This window comes from Miscanthus floridulus, chromosome 13, assembly GCF_019320115.1.
Source record: "Miscanthus floridulus cultivar M001 chromosome 13, ASM1932011v1, whole genome shotgun sequence".
NCBI lineage: Eukaryota > Viridiplantae > Streptophyta > Magnoliopsida > Poales > Poaceae > Miscanthus > Miscanthus floridulus.
The window spans coordinates 15,255,894-15,274,028 of record NC_089592.1 but is presented as its reverse complement, the minus strand read 5'-3'; the positions used below and the strand labels follow the sequence as shown (position 1 = coordinate 15,274,028).

At 48.0% G+C, this 18,135-nt stretch overlaps 1 protein-coding gene and 1 long non-coding RNA gene across 4 annotated transcripts; one reads left to right on the top strand and one right to left on the bottom strand.

The window, feature by feature from the left end:
* Positions 1–5,473: 5,473 nt before the first annotated feature.
* LOC136501816 (uncharacterized) lies at positions 5,474–8,068 on the bottom strand. Of its 3 annotated transcripts, XR_010770376.1 has the most exons (6): positions 7,671–8,068; positions 7,340–7,566; positions 6,862–7,085; positions 6,455–6,538; positions 5,819–5,963; positions 5,476–5,649 (listed from the first exon to the last, which is right to left on the bottom strand). It is a non-coding gene; the product is annotated as an uncharacterized lncRNA (long non-coding RNA). The 3 variants fall into 3 exon arrangements; XR_010770377.1 differs by having other exon boundaries at positions 5,474–5,649; positions 5,819–5,968; positions 7,340–8,068; XR_010770375.1 differs by having other exon boundaries at positions 5,477–5,649; positions 7,340–8,068.
* A 6,966-nt stretch (positions 8,069–15,034) lies between these two features.
* Positions 15,035–16,123, top strand: LOC136499506 (disease resistance protein BAK6-like). The gene has a single exon (XM_066495134.1). It carries the CDS (start codon positions 15,035–15,037, stop codon positions 16,121–16,123), a length of 1,089 nt encoding a protein of 362 aa, XP_066351231.1.
* The last annotated feature ends 2,012 nt before the right edge of the window (positions 16,124–18,135 follow it).

Here is an 18,135-nt window from a genome sequence, read left to right as displayed (position 1 = left end):
GTGTAGCAGAAACACAGGGATTTTTTTTATAAGGTGCCAATCTGAGCAATGTATTGAAATTAAAAAATGTGACTGAAATTGGAAGAACGGCAATTGTACTATTCAGATCCGGCACCAAGGGAGAGGAAGAGTGGGCGCGCGGAGTGGATCCGGCAGCAGGGCCGGCCGCGGAGCAGCGGAGTGCGTCGCAAGATGGAGCCGGAGATGGTGGGGGCGGCTCGCGGCGCCGGCGGCCTCAAGGCTACCAGCGGCGGCATGGCGACCTCGGGGAGGGAGCGTCTGTGCCAGGAGGCAGCCACCGGCGGGGCACCACCGGGGGCTGCGCCGCCCAGCCTGGGAGCCACCGGGCTGGCAGTGCGAAGCGTGCGGAGGTGGCCGCGCGCAGGCACAGGAGAGCTAGCGAGGGTAGCACAGGCCGGCTTCCAACCACGCCTCGTGCTCCTCTGCATGCCCCTTCCACTTCTGCTGCTACAGCCAGGAAGGAAACTGACCCTGATCTGATCCCTGCTCAACCTGCTATGGCTTTGTAGGTCACTGGCGCCCTATTTGTAGGCAGGCAAGCAGCCTGCAGCAATGGTGGAGTAGTACTGATTCAGTGGTGCTCGCTCCAGTAGTACTAGCTGGTAGTAGCTGCTGCAGCGCCACCACGTCGGGAGGGAGAGAGAGAGAAGAAGGGAGGCTGCGGCGGTGACGCGAGCGGCGGAGAGGCAGCGCCGGGGACCAGCGGGGGTTTGCCACGGCGTTGGTGCGTAGGCAGCGAGAGAGGAAGCGCCGGGATGGGGAGGATGGACCCGTTTTTTTTCCGTGTGGGTCGAGGGCTTTTTTGAAAACAAAACTGAGAGGAGGCCTGAACTGCGGGTTGATTCGACTAAAGTTCGAGGGTTTTTTTGTAAAAAGACCGCGGCTCGTCCGATCTGAGCCGTCCACGCGCCCGATCGAACGGCCACGAAAAGCGGGCGACGTGGCACGCTGTCCGGCCGTGGTTTGGGCGCAGGATTCATATAGAAAGATGGTAAGATACTTGAATGGTACAATTTGTTATCCATTTGGTATTAAGTATGTATATTAAAACTGTTCAACCGCATTTCTGTACCCAGGCGACACAATTGTCGAGGCTATCCAACGAAGCAGCGTTCCGGCTTCACGAGTTTAGAGGACTGGGGCCAGGCATTCTCGAGGCTTTTGTAGAGATAAACATAAACTTGTTCGTTCCAAAAATATTTCTTTAGTGTATATACGTTTGGAAAATGCACTAACTTTAACGTCTATTTATGCAGAAGGTGAAGAAGAGCTACAGGAAGCTAGCTTAAAAGTTGAGCTGCATGGACACTCCTTATGAGGAGCCGCCACTCCCGGCGTGGTCGGATGGCACGTCTTCAGCCTCTTTGAGGACACCAGCCGGCTCTTCTCAGCCGGTGACAGGTGCCACTTCCACGGTGCGTACACCACCACATCATAGCGCTGGGAAGGACCCTGCAACCGAGGACAATGAGGACGACGATGACGACGACGACGACCCCCCAGGCTTCCACAGACAGCACGACCAGTGGGACGATTGGCCGCATGACGAGATCGGCATGTCTTAGCTAGGTGGTGCCCCGCTTGGTACCCAAGGAGCCTCACAGGTACTAACAAATGCAGTTTCTTTAAATACGTAGGCTACATGAACTAACGATCATAAATAATTCTAAGTAATCATGCATATCATATACTTGTAGGGTACGAGCCGTACGCACCAGCGACGCGACCACACCGACGTTGGCTACACTCCCAATGTGTTGCCAACAAATCCGAAGAGACAGAGGCGTCCGAGGGATCCTTACACTCTTGGGTCTTAGTTTGTTAGGTCGAATCAATATTGGCGTCCGAAACTTGCAGACTTAGTTGGTTATGTTATGTCGAACTTATGTCAAACCAATGAATATGATATGTGGCAGCTTGTCAACTTACGCACGGACTTTATTTATTTGCTTCATATTCGTTTTAATGCGTCGCGGTAGCACTGCCGGCAAGATTAAGTAGCAACTAGTTCGGGAAGCGACAGTCCCAGGGTATCTCGACGTCGAGGTCCATGGTCGCATCGCTGCCGATCCTACAATACGGGGCCAAAAAGCCAAAAAAAAATAAGTTCCCATAAAAAATATTCGTTTCAATCCAATCTAATTTTTCATAATCGATTAGTTAACATAGGTGGTTAACCGTATTATGAAAGACGAAAAAAATCATTAGCTAATCAAATTTTCTATTCGGCCGTGAAAAAGATTCAACAAAAAAACAGAAACAAATCCACTAAATCCACTATTGGTTTTACGTCAAGCAATACCTAGACTAACTCCCACTATCGGTGCGGAAAGTTCCGATTAAACCGTCCAGGTACCGCCCCTGCCACGCCACCATGCATGGCGCGACACATGCTTTTGGCCGCGCCATGGCAATAGACGCGGTCAAAAGTGTGAGTTTTGAAAAAAAAAACAGACAATGTTAGATTTAAAATTAGTTTTTAAAAAGTGTTAAAATTAAAAAAAATCGCCATTGCCAGACGATACTGTGTGATCTCATCTTTGCAAATAGAAGCTACTTGTCTTGAGCTGAGAGATTTCTGTTGGAAAATCCTTCTATTTCTCTCTTTCCGTATATTCCACCAGAAGTATATTAAAATTCCGTCCACTTCCCTTCTCTGAGTTTTGTCAAATTTCCACCGACATTTCCACCAATAACTATATATATATTGACCCTGTAGTGCTAACTGAATCCAAAACCGACAAATTGAACCACTGCTTTAAAATGCCCCAAAGCTCCTCGTGAATGGACAATCCTTGCATAGATGAACTGGCGTTTCCTGATCGTTATCGCAAAGCTTGCAATATGTATTGTTGGTTCATCCACGTTTGGACAGATTATTTGCCACGTCCATGCAAAAAAACGACATTTTTGCTCCGCTTTAGCCTTCCAAATAGGAGTTATTTTGATCCTACTGAAGACTCCGACAAACTGCACCTGATAAGCACTTCGTGTGGTATATACACCGTCTGCTGTCCATCTCCAAGTGATATCATCGTCGGCCGTATCATTCAGATGAACTTCCCTTAACGCCTCCCACAGCCTAACAAACTGCAGCACTTCTTCCTGAGATGACGGTGGGTAGATGTGATCGATCCACTTGTTATTTGTTAGCGCCTGACGTACTGTGATTTTCTTTCTTTTCGTCTTTTCATATAGCAGCGGTGCAATGGACCTTGGCATGGTTCCATCTATCCAGTTTGATGACCAGAAAGGGGCCGTCTTTCCATCCCCAATAGTGACTATTGTTGATGCATAAAAAAGCTCCCGGTCCACCTTATCACACGGAATTTCCAAAATTTTCCAAGCTCTCAGCTTTTGCTTCCATTTGAACCACAACCAGCGAAGCCTAAGAGCTCTTGTAAACTTTTCCAAATCCAAAATCTCCAATCCACCTTTTGTCTTGGGTAAGCATGTTGTGGGCAAATTGATTAAGGAGTGGCCACCACTTACATTCTCCGGGGTTTCACCCCTCCACAGGAAGCTTCTTCTAATGCGATCAATTTTCTTTATAAGCCATTTTTGTGCCTGGAAAACTGATAGGTGATATATCGGTAAGCTTGAAAGAACAGTTTTAACCAATGTTTCCCTTCCAGAGGAGGACAGGAATTTTCCTTTCCAACCGGGGAGTCTTGCACCAATCTTGTCTGTCAAAGGTTGTACTTCTATTCTCCTTAGTTTTCTTGTGTCCGGAGGTATGGTTCTGGTGAGCGAGTTGTTCGGTAGCCACAATACCCTAAGGCTTGTCAGCTCGCTGAACTCTGCTGGGATAGTGCCGGTGAGGTGGTTGTCGTGCAGGAGGAGATGCTCGAGGTTTTGAAGCCTTGATAGAGACGATGGCATGGTGCCGTTGAACTCATTGCCGCCGAGGTCTAGCGTGCTCAAGTTCGGCGAGAGGCCAAGACCGATGTCACTAGGGATCTCCCCTTCTATGTAGTTGTGGGAGATGTTGAGGTACCGAAGCGAGCGGCAATGGTAGAGCGCCGTCGGGAACATGTCGGTGATGCGGTTGTACTGTTCCCGAGAGATAGTGTTTCCAACTCCAGCATGTTCACCACATAGCTCGGGAAATTGCCGACGAGGTTGCACTGGTCTGCGTAGAGGTTGAATAGGTTGGTCAGATTCTTGAACGACACCGGTAACTCGCCTGCATCAAATGGGTTGTATGCCAGCCACAACCTACGAAGGCTCGTCAGTTCGCCAAGCTCTGCAGGGATAGCGCCGGTGAGGCGGTTGTGGTCTCGAAGCCTTGACAGAGACGATGGATGCTGCCCTTTGTAACGTCCCAGGCCTAGCAACCTGCTTACACTTTCGTCCTCGCTTCGCGTAAAATAGTTAACCGAATGTTACTACGCGTCCTTGGCCATATGTCCGTGAAACCGCGAGAGTTGGCTCTGAATACCATTTGTAACGCCCCAGGCCCACTCTACCGAGGTGTGGGCCCCACCTACATAGTAACCCGTTTACGCTTTCGTCCTCGCTTCACGTAAAACGATTAACCGAAGGTTACTACGTGTCCTTGACCTGGCTATTTAAGCTGGTTCGGCGAACTCTCAGAACTACCGTACTGAACTTCCGACGGTCACAGGGTTTTCTGAAGCTACAGTAACTCGGTGCTACAGTTAATAAAACCATCTAGGCCTGGAGATTTATTGTTTGGCAAACTGATGACTACCCTCTCGACTTCCTCTTTAGTGAAGGGTAGCTCCAACCGTTCTAGGCCACCCAAAGGTTGGATAAGGTGGTTTAGGTCAAATATCATCTGATTGTATTATGTTATGCCCATCCTTCCTTTAAAAAAGTTCCATAAAAGTTCAGCTTTTTGTTCATGCCCACAAAGGGTGTTCCCCAATCCATCTTGCAGAGAGGTGATCTTGTTGTTTCTGTGTTTAATTGTTGCATTGCGTGAAAATTTTTTCTAGCAGCATCTTCTTTTACCCATCTGACTTTCCCTCTTTGCCTCCAGTAAGTTCTCTGTTGTTTCAACAGGAAGATTAGCTTTTCAGAAACCACTAGAAACACCGGCGCGGCATTGCCGCGCCCAGCTCGGAGGAGGCCAGCTGCCCAGCCCATTGGAATTTTTTATATATGTCGTTGATGCTTTACTTTTGTAAAGAGTACTCTAATTTTCTGGCTATCTTTGAACGCACCAATTTGTTGCATCGGCTGATACAATTGGATTATAGTAAAGAGTAGAGATTGTTAACAGGGATATTTGTTCTTCCTTTATTCGGAGTGAATTAGTTCGCATATGTTTCATCAGTAAGAGTATTTTGGATGTACGGATTTCACTGAGATTCTTAAGTTTTTTTCTGAACTGAGTGGACTTTGCTTTGAATGGGATCCAAGTGAAAGCACTCAACAAACAGAGTTTGCCATCCCATGCAACGCTCGCTGAACAAACTGAGATAGTATGGTCTTGTCGTCAACTCTGAGGTGAAGATAACGTCACCACAGCGGGCAGCCGACGGGAGCAAGTCCGGGGACTGAGCTAGACGGAACGTATTGGTGCCAGTCGGCAAGCGCCTGCTACCATGGTTGCCACGTACCTGTTCTCACTGGGGCTAACAGGCAGGGTGTGTGACAATTCTGTAATTCAATTAACAGTTACAGATTTGAGGGCGTGACTCATGGAGACAGCTGACTGACATAAATGCTACTAAGAGAACAGAAGATTTGTTGCATGCAATGGTGATGTAGCAGCAGTCAAAGTTGACAGTTAAGGTGTTCAACCAACAGTTTGAGATGTGCAAAGTACCTTTTGTGGCTTTGAGCAGCCTGTTTTCCCTCTTTGCTTTGGCATGGGCACGGCGTCGACACAGAATGGCATCATATTGCTTATTGTTCACTTAAATTGGTGCTTCTGTTGGCATATTCAGTGGTATAAACATTCGCGCTCCAGGCTGCACTGACAAACACAAATGGTGGAAGATAAGCAATAAGATGTACTTTTATAAATATTGTACAGATTTCCTATTTGAAAATGGAAGCATCAAATAAAGATTTCTTTGCAGATCCTCATTTATTAGAAAGCAGGCCATGTAAAAGATATTGCTTCAGCATAGCATCTATAAAGAAATGTCATCAGATTATAGCCATACTATTTGTGCCCACTTAAAATAATACAATTTTGAAGTGGTACAGTGTTAGGTTTTTATATATTTTGTAGATGATAATATTGGTTTTCAGTTAATCATATTCCTTTCGTTTCATAGAGCAATTACAAATGCATTGATCCTTGCGAAAATGGGGTCTCAATTTAGGCAGTGCATGGCACACAAACGCTACAGCAAAAAAGATCTAGCAAGCAAATGGTATCGAATGTGTTAAAAACCATGAATCTCTGCAGAATAGGATAAATGCGTGAAAAGTATATATTATTGCCAGTACTTACCTTGGAAGCACCAAACATATTCGCAGCATAAATATGAAAATCCCTTGGAAGCCAGAGAACATCATTGTCAGGTCCATGGAAGATCTGCAGAATGGTAATATGGGAAACAACATCTTCATCAGGTGCGAAGAAAAAAATGTTTATTTTTTAACTTTAATCGGCAAAAGAATTGTGAGAACTCTAATGTAGCCTAATGTCATGAGAAGAAGTGCCGGCACCCTGTAACTAAACAATAGTGTTTTTTTTTTTTTTTGGGGGGGGGGGGGGGGGGGGGTCCATCAAATATTTAATATTAAGTTTGACAAACATAGTTGGAAAACAACATCATTAATAGTGAAGAAAAGGAGTGCATCCCAAAACTGGAGACTGGAGAAACATGCAAAATAGAAAGAGGAGGCATAGCATACCTAAATTCGGCAGCTAACTTTATAGTAATCGAAAATGAGGTAACCGAAGAACTTGGTGACCCAATAAAACTATTTTGCTGCTGGTGCATATGAGGAAACCTTGACTGCCAATATGTGTATCAGTAAATCAGTTTGAGGAAAGCACCAATGCATATATGACTATATCATTCACGCAGTTATCATCCATCAGGTAGAGATCATGTGGAGCATCTTACGATTATTACCTGAAAGGGGAAAAAGCATCACTAAACTATTCAGTGTTGGATTTCCTCTCATTGTAATCATAGAGCACATATTCAGGGTCAGAGTTGTACATGGTAAACCCATAATGATCAAAGCAATTCAGCTAAACATATTTTAGAGACCCAGTGAGAATTGGGGACCATAAAAACTGACATCATTCCGTAAGCCTGAATGGCCTAGGATTGGGTGATTTCTCTGAGCCTCTCCTTGCTCTTCTGGTTCTGCATTTACCTACCTGAATTGAGAAAAGCTCCCTTTTTCAACACTGGCCATTACTCTTGACTCTGAGCCATTCAACTAATCGTTACAACAGAGTCTTCTAGGATGAAGCGGTCCTCCTTGACCTACAGTGTAGCAGCAGAGAAAAGCTCCCTTTTTCAACACTGGCCATTACTCTTGACTCTGAGCCATTCAACTAATCGTTACAACAGAGTCTTCTAGGATGAAGTGGTCCTCCTTGACCTACAGTGTAGCAGAAACACAGGGATTTTTTTTATAAGGTGCCAATCTGAGCAATGTATTGAAATTAAAAAATGTGACTGAAATTGGAAGAACGGCAATTGTACTATTCAGATCCGGCACCAAGGGAGAGGAAGAGTGGGCGCGCGGAGTGGATCCGGCAGCAGGGCCGGCCGCGGAGCAGCGGAGTGCGTCGCAAGATGGAGCCGGAGATGGTGGGGGCGGCTCGCGGCGCCGGCGGCCTCAAGGCTACCAGCGGCGGCATGGCGACCTCGGGGAGGGAGCGTCTGTGCCGGGAGGCAGCCACCGGCGGGGCACCACCGGGGGCTGCGCCGCCCAGCCTGGGAGCCACCGGGCTGGCAGTGCGAAGCGTGCGGAGGTGGCCGCGCGCAGGCACAGGAGAGCTAGCGAGGGTAGCACAGGCCGGCTTCCAACCACGCCTCGTGCTCCTCTGCATGCCCCTTCCACTTCTGCTGCTACAGCCAGGAAGGAAACTGACCCTGATCTGATCCCTGCTCAACCTGCTATGGCTTTGTAGGTCACTGGCGCCCTATTTGTAGGCAGGCAAGCAGCCTGCAGCAATGGTGGAGTAGTACTGATTCAGTGGTGCTCGCTCCAGTAGTACTAGCTGGTAGTAGCTGCTGCAGCGCCACCACGTCGGGAGGGAGAGAGAGAGAAGAAGGGAGGCTGCGGCGGTGACGCGAGCGGCGGAGAGGCAGCGCCGGGGACCGGCGGGGGTTTGCCACGGCGTTGGTGCGTAGGCAGCGAGAGAGGAAGCGCCGGGATGGGGAGGATGGACCCGTTTTTTTTCCGTGTGGGTCGAGGGCTTTTTTGAAAACAAAACTGAGAGGAGGCCTGAACTGCGGGTTGATTCGACTAAAGTTCGAGGGTTTTTTTGTAAAAAGACCGCGGCTCGTCCGATCTGAGCCGTCCACGCGCCCGATCGAACGGCCACGAAAAGCGGGCGACGTGGCACGCTGTCCGGCCGTGGTTTGGGCGCAGGATTCATATAGAAAGATGGTAAGATACTTGAATGGTACAATTTGTTATCCATTTGGTATTAAGTATGTATACTAAAACTGTTCAACCGCATTTCTGTACCCAGGCGACACAATTGTCGAGGCTATCCAACGAAGCAGCGTTCCGGCTTCACGAGTTTAGAGGACTGGGGCCAGGCATTCTCGAGGCTTTTGTAGAGATAAACATAAACTTGTTCGTTCCGAAAATATTTCTTTAGTGTATATACGTTTGGAAAATGCACTAACTTTAACGTCTATTTATGCAGAAGGTGAAGAAGAGCTACAGGAAGCTAGCTTAAAAGTTGAGCTGCATGGACACTCCTTATGAGGAGCCGCCACTCCCGGCGTGGTCGGATGGCACGTCTTCAGCCTCTTTGAGGACACCAGCCGGCTCTTCTCAGCCGGTGACAGGTGCCACTTCCACGGTGCGTACACCACCACATCATAGCGCTGGGAAGGACCCTGCAACCGAGGACAATGAGGACGACGATGACGACGACGACGACCCCCCAGGCTTCCACAGACAGCACGACCAGTGGGACGATTGGCCGCATGACGAGATCGGCATGTCTTAGCTAGGTGGTGCCCCGCTTGGTACCCAAGGAGCCTCACAGGTACTAACAAATGCAGTTTCTTTAAATACGTAGGCTACATGAACTAACGATCATAAATAATTCTAAGTAATCATGCATATCATATACTTGTAGGGTACGAGCCGTACGCACCAGCGACGCGACCACACCGACGTTGGCTACACTCCCAATGTGTTGCCAACAAATCCGAAGAGACAGAGGCGTCCGAGGGATCCTTACACTCTTGGGTCTTAGTTTGTTAGGTCGAATCAATATTGGCGTCCGAAACTTGCAGACTTAGTTGGTTATGTTATGTCGAACTTATGTCAAACCAATGAATATGATATGTGGCAGCTTGTCAACTTACGCACGGACTTTATTTATTTGCTTCATATTCGTTTTAATGCGTCGCGGTAGCACTGCCGGCAAGATTAAGTAGCAACTAGTTCGGGAAGCGACAGTCCCAGGGTATCTCGACGTCGAGGTCCATGGTCGCATCGCTGCCGATCCTACAATACGGGGCCAAAAAGCCAAAAAAAAATAAGTTCCCATAAAAAATATTCGTTTCAATCCAATCTAATTTTTCATAATCGATTAGTTAACATGGTGGTTAACCGTATTATGAAAGACGAAAAAAATCATTAGCTAATCAAATTTTCTATTCGGCCGTGAAAAAGATTCAACAAAAAAACAGAAACAAATCCACTAAATCCACTATTGGTTTTACGTCAAGCAATACCTAGACTAACTCCCACTATCGGTGCGGAAAGTTCCGATTAAACCGTCCAGGTACCGCCCCTGCCACGCCACCATGCATGGCGCGACACATGCTTTTGGCCGCGCCATGGCAATAGACGCGGTCAAAAGTGTGAGTTTTGAAAAAAAAAACAGACAATGTTAGATTTAAAATTAGTTTTTAAAAAGTGTTAAAATTAAAAAAAATCGCCATTGCCAGACGATACTGTGTGATCTCATCTTTGCAAATAGAAGCTACTTGTCTTGAGCTGAGAGATTTCTGTTGGAAAATCCTTCTATTTCTCTCTTTCCGTATATTCCACCAGAAGTATATTAAAATTCCGTCCACTTCCCTTCTCTGAGTTTTGTCAAATTTCCACCGACATTTCCACCAATAACTATATATATATTGACCCTGTAGTGCTAACTGAATCCAAAACCGACAAATTGAACCACTGCTTTAAAATGCCCCAAAGCTCCTCGTGAATGGACAATCCTTGCATAGATGAACTGGCGTTTCCTGATCGTTATCGCAAAGCTTGCAATATGTATTGTTGGTTCATCCACGTTTGGACAGATTATTTGCCACGTCCATGCAAAAAAACGACATTTTTGCTCCGCTTTAGCCTTCCAAATAGGAGTTATTTTGATCCTACTGAAGACTCCGACAAACTGCACCTGATAAGCACTTCGTGTGGTATATACACCGTCTGCTGTCCATCTCCAAGTGATATCATCGTCGGCCGTATCATTCAGATGAACTTCCCTTAACGCCTCCCACAGCCTAACAAACTGCAGCACTTCTTCCTGAGATGACGGTGGGTAGATGTGATCGATCCACTTGTTATTTGTCAGCGCCTGACGTACTGTGATTTTCTTTCTTTTCGTCTTTTCATATAGCAGCGGTGCAATGGACCTTGGCATGGTTCCATCTATCCAGTTTGATGACCAGAAAGGGGCCGTCTTTCCATCCCCAATAGTGACTATTGTTGATGCATAAAAAAGCTCCCGGTCCACCTTATCACACGGAATTTCCAAAATTTTCCAAGCTCTCAGCTTTTGCTTCCATTTGAACCACAACCAGCGAAGCCTAAGAGCTCTTGTAAACTTTTCCAAATCCAAAATCTCCAATCCACCTTTTGTCTTGGGTAAGCATGTTGTGGGCAAATTGATTCAGGAGAGATCATGTGGAGCATCTTACGATTATTACCTGAAAGGGGAAAAAGCATCACTAAACTATTCAGTGTTGGATTTCCTCTCATTGTAATCATAGAGCACATATTCAGGGTCAGAGTTGTACATGGTAAACCCATAATGATCAAAGCAATTCAGCTAAACATATTTTAGAGACCCAGTGAGAATTGGGGACCATAAAAACTGACATCATTCCGTAAGCCTGAATGGCCTAGGATTGGGTGATTTCTCTGAGCCTCTCCTTGCTCTTCTGGTTCTGCATTTACCTACCTGAATTGAGAAAAGCTCCCTTTTTCAACACTGGCCATTACTCTTGACTCTGAGCCATTCAACTAATCGTTACAACAGAGTCTTCTAGGATGAAGCGGTCCTCCTTGACCTACAGTGTAGCAGCAGAGAAAAGCTCCCTTTTTCAACACTGGCCATTACTCTTGACTCTGAGCCATTCAACTAATCGTTACAACAGAGTCTTCTAGGATGAAGTGGTCCTCCTTGACCTACAGTGTAGCAGAAACACAGGGATTTTTTTTATAAGGTGCCAATCTGAGCAATGTATTGAAATTAAAAAATGTGACTGAAATTGGAAGAACGGCAATTGTACTATTCAGATCCGGCACCAAGGGAGAGGAAGAGTGGGCGCGCGGAGTGGATCCGGCAGCAGGGCCGGCCGCGGAGCAGCGGAGTGCGTCGCAAGATGGAGCCGGAGATGGTGGGGGCGGCTCGCGGCGCCGGCGGCCTCAAGGCTACCAGCGGCGGCATGGCGACCTCGGGGAGGGAGCGTCTGTGCCGGGAGGCAGCCACCGGCGGGGCACCACCGGGGGCTGCGCCGCCCAGCCTGGGAGCCACCGGGCTGGCAGTGCGAAGCGTGCGGAGGTGGCCGCGCGCAGGCACAGGAGAGCTAGCGAGGGTAGCACAGGCCGGCTTCCAACCACGCCTCGTGCTCCTCTGCATGCCCCTTCCACTTCTGCTGCTACAGCCAGGAAGGAAACTGACCCTGATCTGATCCCTGCTCAACCTGCTATGGCTTTGTAGGTCACTGGCGCCCTATTTGTAGGCAGGCAAGCAGCCTGCAGCAATGGTGGAGTAGTACTGATTCAGTGGTGCTCGCTCCAGTAGTACTAGCTGGTAGTAGCTGCTGCAGCGCCACCACGTCGGGAGGGAGAGAGAGAGAAGAAGGGAGGCTGCGGCGGTGACGCGAGCGGCGGAGAGGCAGCGCCGGGGACCGGCGGGGGTTTGCCACGGCGTTGGTGCGTAGGCAGCGAGAGAGGAAGCGCCGGGATGGGGAGGATGGACCCGTTTTTTTTTCCGTGTGGGTCGAGGGCTTTTTTGAAAACAAAACTGAGAGGAGGCCTGAACTGCGGGTTGATTCGACTAAAGTTCGAGGGTTTTTTTGTAAAAAGACCGCGGCTCGTCCGATCTGAGCCGTCCACGCGCCCGATCGAACGGCCACGAAAAGCGGGCGACGTGGCACGCTGTCCGGCCGTGGTTTGGGCGCAGGATTCATATAGAAAGAAAGATGTTCCTGAAGTTCCATCTGGCAATGATAGGTCCCTGAACAGTTCAATGGTTTCCAAGAAATACATCACTAATTTGATTTTCTCAATTGCAAGGGCCAGTTTTGGTAAGGTTGATTTCCATTCCTTCAGCTCCCTCCTTAAGTTCTTGAATTTGGCAGTCAGCATCTTGGCATGGTCTGTGATGTGTTCAGGGCCTTTCCATCCATTAACAGCAACAGAGATAAACTCATCATGACTGAGCCAGTGATTTTCAAATCTAAAAATTTGAGCTTGGGGAATTGAGGTGCCAATCTCAACTACGCAAGGCCAGAGATGTTTCCATGACCAGGGTTTAACCAAAGTGTCAGGGAACTTTGAGGTCTAGGAGTTAGAGGTAAAAACCCAGTCTAGCCTCTCCAACAGTGGTGAAAACTGCTTGTTTGTTCAAGTGAACTGTCTTCCACGAAGGGGTAACTCAATCAAGTCTAGCTTATTAATTGCTTCATTAAACAAATTTTTTTTATTTAGATCTGCACCTTCCCTGTTCCTATCCATAGGTTTTCTTAGAAGGTTAAAGTCACCCACAACAAGCCAATCAACATCTTGAGGCATTTCAATTTCTCTGAACCAATCTAAAAATTCCCTTTTACCATGAGGTGTACAAGGGGAATAGACAGTTGTTAAGAGCCAAGTCTCATTGTTGAGTTTTGAAGTAAACTCCACTAACAAGGCAAACGTATTACCGAAAATAAGGTTTTCCTAGAAAGCAGTGCTCTTCTAGGCCACTAAAATTCCACCAGATGCACCTATTGAGGGAAGAAATTAAAAGGAGTCAAAATCCAAAGGACATATTTTCTTGATGAAGTCTGAGTCAAAACTGTCCTTTTTGGTTTTCTGTAAGCAGATGATCTCACTCTTGCTTTCAACCACTTTGTCCCTGATGGAGTTTCATTTTCTGTCAGAGTTCAGCCCTCTGACATTCCAGTTTAGTATTTTTCAAGCTCTTTTGTGTGCCATAAAAACAAAGGAAGAAACAGGCTAAGTAACCGGTAGGAGTACAATCCTACCAGGGAAACACCACCACACCCAGGAAAAAGATAACCAAGGTAAAAGAAAGACACGATAATAGCCAATTCAGTGCTGAAAGCACAAAAGTTCAGGTATAGCCAGTGCCAACGCAGGGCCACAAACCAGGACAAAAGATTTAACAGATTACTGCTAAGGAAAGAAAACAACTAAAAAGCTAAACAAAAAGAGGGAGACCAAGTCTCAACCACCCTGGAGCAATGAGTTGTCATTGTATTCATCATCTTTGTTCTTCTCCTCATCTTGGCCTTCAGGGGTCTTGCCTTTGTCCCCTTTGCTTTTCTTCACTTTCTTTCCTACTAGCTCCAGCTTGTTCTTCCCCATGATCGAGAACCTGTTCCTCTAGCTACTCCTCCTGAAGCTGGCACAAAGAAGTTCCAATATTCTTCAGTGAGAGTGGTGACAAGATTGGTGGGTCATTGGAACAACCCAGGCAATTCTTGATCCTGCACGTGCTCACCTTGAAACCATTAGTGTTAGCTCTCACCCTGTCGCTTCTTCTGACAACTGAGTCCACAATGGGTGTGTCTGCCTTTCCCTTTCTTCCTCTCTTCTTGTTGGCCTAGGTCTCCTCACTGTCCTCTTTGGGTAGGGCTTCTTCAATCTCTCTGACAGAGGATGGTTTAGAAACAAGCATGCCAATGGAGGATGGTTTGCAGCCAGAGATAAAGGACACCCCCTGGGCCCCCATATGCAAAACATGCGGGAAACTAGAATCAAATAGACTTTTGGCCCATTTGTTTTGGGCCGGTGCTTGAAGAAGGGTCTGAAAGAAGCCCACCTATTCCTTTGGGACCATTAAGGCCTCCTTGTGTGCCAATTCACTGATTTGAAAGTTGGCTGGGTTTTTTTTGGCACCAACAAGGACAGATCAGTGGGTCTTGGCAAATCCATGGCATTGAAGAAGAAGGTCCTAACCATATCAATTTAGATATTTTCATGAACCATCAAACCATCCACATGCCCAGACGTAGCTGGTCGACTGAGCCAACTGCTGGCCGGCAAAAGTTATCATCTCCTTTACAATCAACAGGGTCTTTGGGCTGAGTCATTCCGCGTTCCGGCCAAAGCCGGCCGGCTGTGAGTCAAATTATAGATTTGACACGGCACGACAGCTTTCTTAGGTAGTGTATGTCGTAATAGAGGCGCCAAATGGAGCTGTGCAGCAAGAGTCGTCTCGCTTTGCCACGCTAGCTACACAAAATCAACTTGGGTACAGTGATGATGAGTGATGCACGCGGCTGCGCCCTGGAAACTGAACTGGAATTGGTCGCCGCTCGATCGATCGGAACCATCCATCGCGCGCCTTTGTTTGGTACACGTACAGACAATCTAGTCCACCGACCGACCATTCCTGAACGAATGCGCGATGAAGCACCTCCACCTCCATTTCCTCCTTCTACTCTCCTGTATCTCTCTCCTACGGTGCGCCGTCGTGCCGGCGGCGGACGACGGCGGACGGCGGCGCGAATCCCGGGCGCTGCTGAAATGGAAGGCAAGCCTGAGCGGCGGCGACACGTACCTCAGCTCGTGGACGACGCCGGCAAACTCCTCCAGCCCATGCAGCTGGGACTTCATCACCTGCGACTCCGCCGGCGACGTGACGGGGCTCAACATCACCGGCACGTTCGCAAGCCAGGACCTCGACGCGGGTCTCCGCGGGACGCTCGCGGCGCTGGACTTCTCGGCGTTCCCTCGCCTCCAGACCCTCCAGCTGTCGCAGAACAACCTGTACGGCGCCATACCCGAGGGGATCGGCAACCTCACCGGCCTGGTTTCGCTCAACATCTCCTTCGATTTCCTGACGGGGCCCATCCCACGCAGCATCGGGCAGCTCGAGCACCTCAGCGTGCTGGCGCTGCAATTCCTGCTGCTGCAAGGCAGGATCCCTGATGAGATCGGCAACCTGACAAGCTTGCAAGTGCTGGAGCTCACTCACAACGCCCTGACAGGCTCAGTAATCCCGCCAGCAGCAGCTAGCGGTAGCAGGCTTACCTGGCTTGGTCTGAGTCAGAACAGTTTGTCCGGGGGGATCCCTCTAGAGATTGGAAACATGTCAGAGTTGCGAGGCATCGACTTGGGGTACAACATCAACCTGGAAGGACCGCTGCCGAACACGCTCTCCCGTCTTGGCAAGCTTAGATACTTGCTCCTGTCCAACAATCGCTTCGGAGGCGACCTGGACTCGTCGCAGCTCGGGAGCAACAACAGCAACCTGCTCCAGATCGATGTCGAAAGCAACGACTTCACCAGGGTGTCCGCACGGAGCATCTGTGCAGGGGGAGCGCTAGAGGATTTCAAAGGCAACAGCAACAGTCCTTGGCAAGTCTTGAGCTCGGGCACAACAGTATTCTTGGAGACATCAGCGAACTGCTTGGCAAGCTCCCGAAGCAGATCATTCAGGAGATCTACCTCAGCCAAAACCAGCTCGGTGGGACGCTTCCACTTGAGCTGGTGAAATTTTCGTATTTTGGTCTCTTTTGAAAACAATTTCTAGAAAAATACCAACGCCAAAACAATTTCTGAAAATAGACCATTTTTAGGCGTCTTAGCACATGACGCCGAGATATGAGGCTCGGCGTCGTGTCACGCCACGCCGAGGTACTGCCACGTCATGGACGACCGGGGTCGTCGTCGCCACGTTGGCGCGTGGGTCCGAGACGTCGGCGTCGTGTCAGCCGACGCCAAGTACCCAACATCGGCGCGGTCGGACTGAGCGCCGAGCTCCGGCCCCATCCGGAGCGCGGCCCAGGCGGCCCAACAAAGCACGGTGGCCCAGCAGCTCGGCGTTGGGTCACTTAACGCTAAGCCTCCAGACCTCGGCGCGGCCCGACTCAACGCCGAGGTCTGCACCCTTTAGGCCGCGCCGAGGCCCCTTCTTCTTCTTCCCTCCCCTCCTCCATTCCCCCACGGCTCCCAAATCCCCCACGAAACTCTAACCTCCAAAATCGACCCCCGGTGCCCGGATCTTGTCTCCCGAAGCTTCCTCGAGGTAATGGTCCCTCCCCTCCTCTATTCTATCCGCGTAGATGTGCTTACATTGTCCCTAATCATGTGGAATCATGGTTGTTTGGTGATTTGGTATATTTGTGTTTGCATTTGCAAAATGTATGGCAAAGGATGATTGAGTGCATTGTTGTTTAACTGTTTTATGTGATGAACATGTTAGGTTAGTTTGGTTTCTAGTTATTTTGGTCATTAGGGTTATTTGTTTATTGTAGGTGTCATTAGGGTTAGTTATTTGTTGGTCATTAGGGTTACTATGTATTTTATTTATTTGTTGGTCATTACATTTCAATTTGTTATGACCAAGGCGTTTTCTTCGTAACGTTAGGATGCCAAGGCGTGGTAAAGCTCGTATTCCAAGGTAATCCCAATGTTTATTCATTATCTGTGCAACAAATAGAAAACCCTAGATTTAGGTTTGGTTCTCCGTTAATATAACTAAATTCTTTCAATTGTAGCTATGGTCGCCAGAGGGCAAATCCGTACGACCTAAAGCCTCTTCCTGAAGGTGTTCCTCGACCAATGTGCTTTTGTGGTGATCCTTGCAAGGTAGACATCTCTGAAGATGAGGAAACATATAGGCAGAGATACTGGATGTGTCCCAATTATGCATGGGAACCTACAAAGCAACAACGCCATGCATCGTTTGTGAGGAATTTTTATTGTGTTAATTAATTTTCTTGTGATATTAAGTATTGCTTATTTATTTGTTTTGTAACAATTTGTTTTTCTTGCAGACCATTCCACCACTGTGTGACTTTGAGCAGTGGATTGACACTGAGATCAAGGAGTCGGACAAGCAGCGTCTAGAAGGCCTGAAGGAGTGGGATGCGGAGGTTAAGGAGAGGTTTGAGCAGAGACGCAGACTGGAGGCTATAGAAAAGGAGCATAAGGAAGAGGAGGAAAGGAGGCGTGTTGCTGCGTACAGGGCGGAGAGGGAGAAGAAGATTGAGCGTGTGCGCCGAGCGAAGGCAGCGATGGAGGAGAATCCCGATGCCGAGAGGAAGGGAAAGTGGCCTCGTTGCACTCAGTAGGTATTTGGTTCATTCACAAGCGATGTCGTGTAGCCCTGGACTTTTTTTTACTATGTTGTAATGCACTCTGCTTTTATTTCAGATGAACTTATTCCCTGGACTTTTTTTATTATGTTGTAATGCACTATGATTTTATTTCAGATGGTCTTATGCCATGTACTTCGTTAACTATCCGAAGACTGTAGTGGTACTGTTTGTATCACTGAAAAGACTACTTGTGTTGTTGCAGTTACTGAAAGGGCTACAAGTACTGTTGCAGTCACTGAAAGGGCTACTAGTCTATTTGAAAACTCACTTAAAAGCCTAGATTCGTTTACTGTTGTATCTGTATACGCAATGAATTAATATCAGAGTGATGTACTGCATTTAGATGAAGTGACAAAACACAGGTGTAGCCTTTTCAGATGAAATGACCAGTCATGGTTGTAGG

What these genes read in the sequence shown, in the direction of transcription:
- LOC136499506 (XM_066495134.1), top strand. Translation starts at nt 15,035, where the DNA reads ATGAAGCACCTCCACCTCCATTTCCTCCTTCTACTCTCCTGTATCTCT.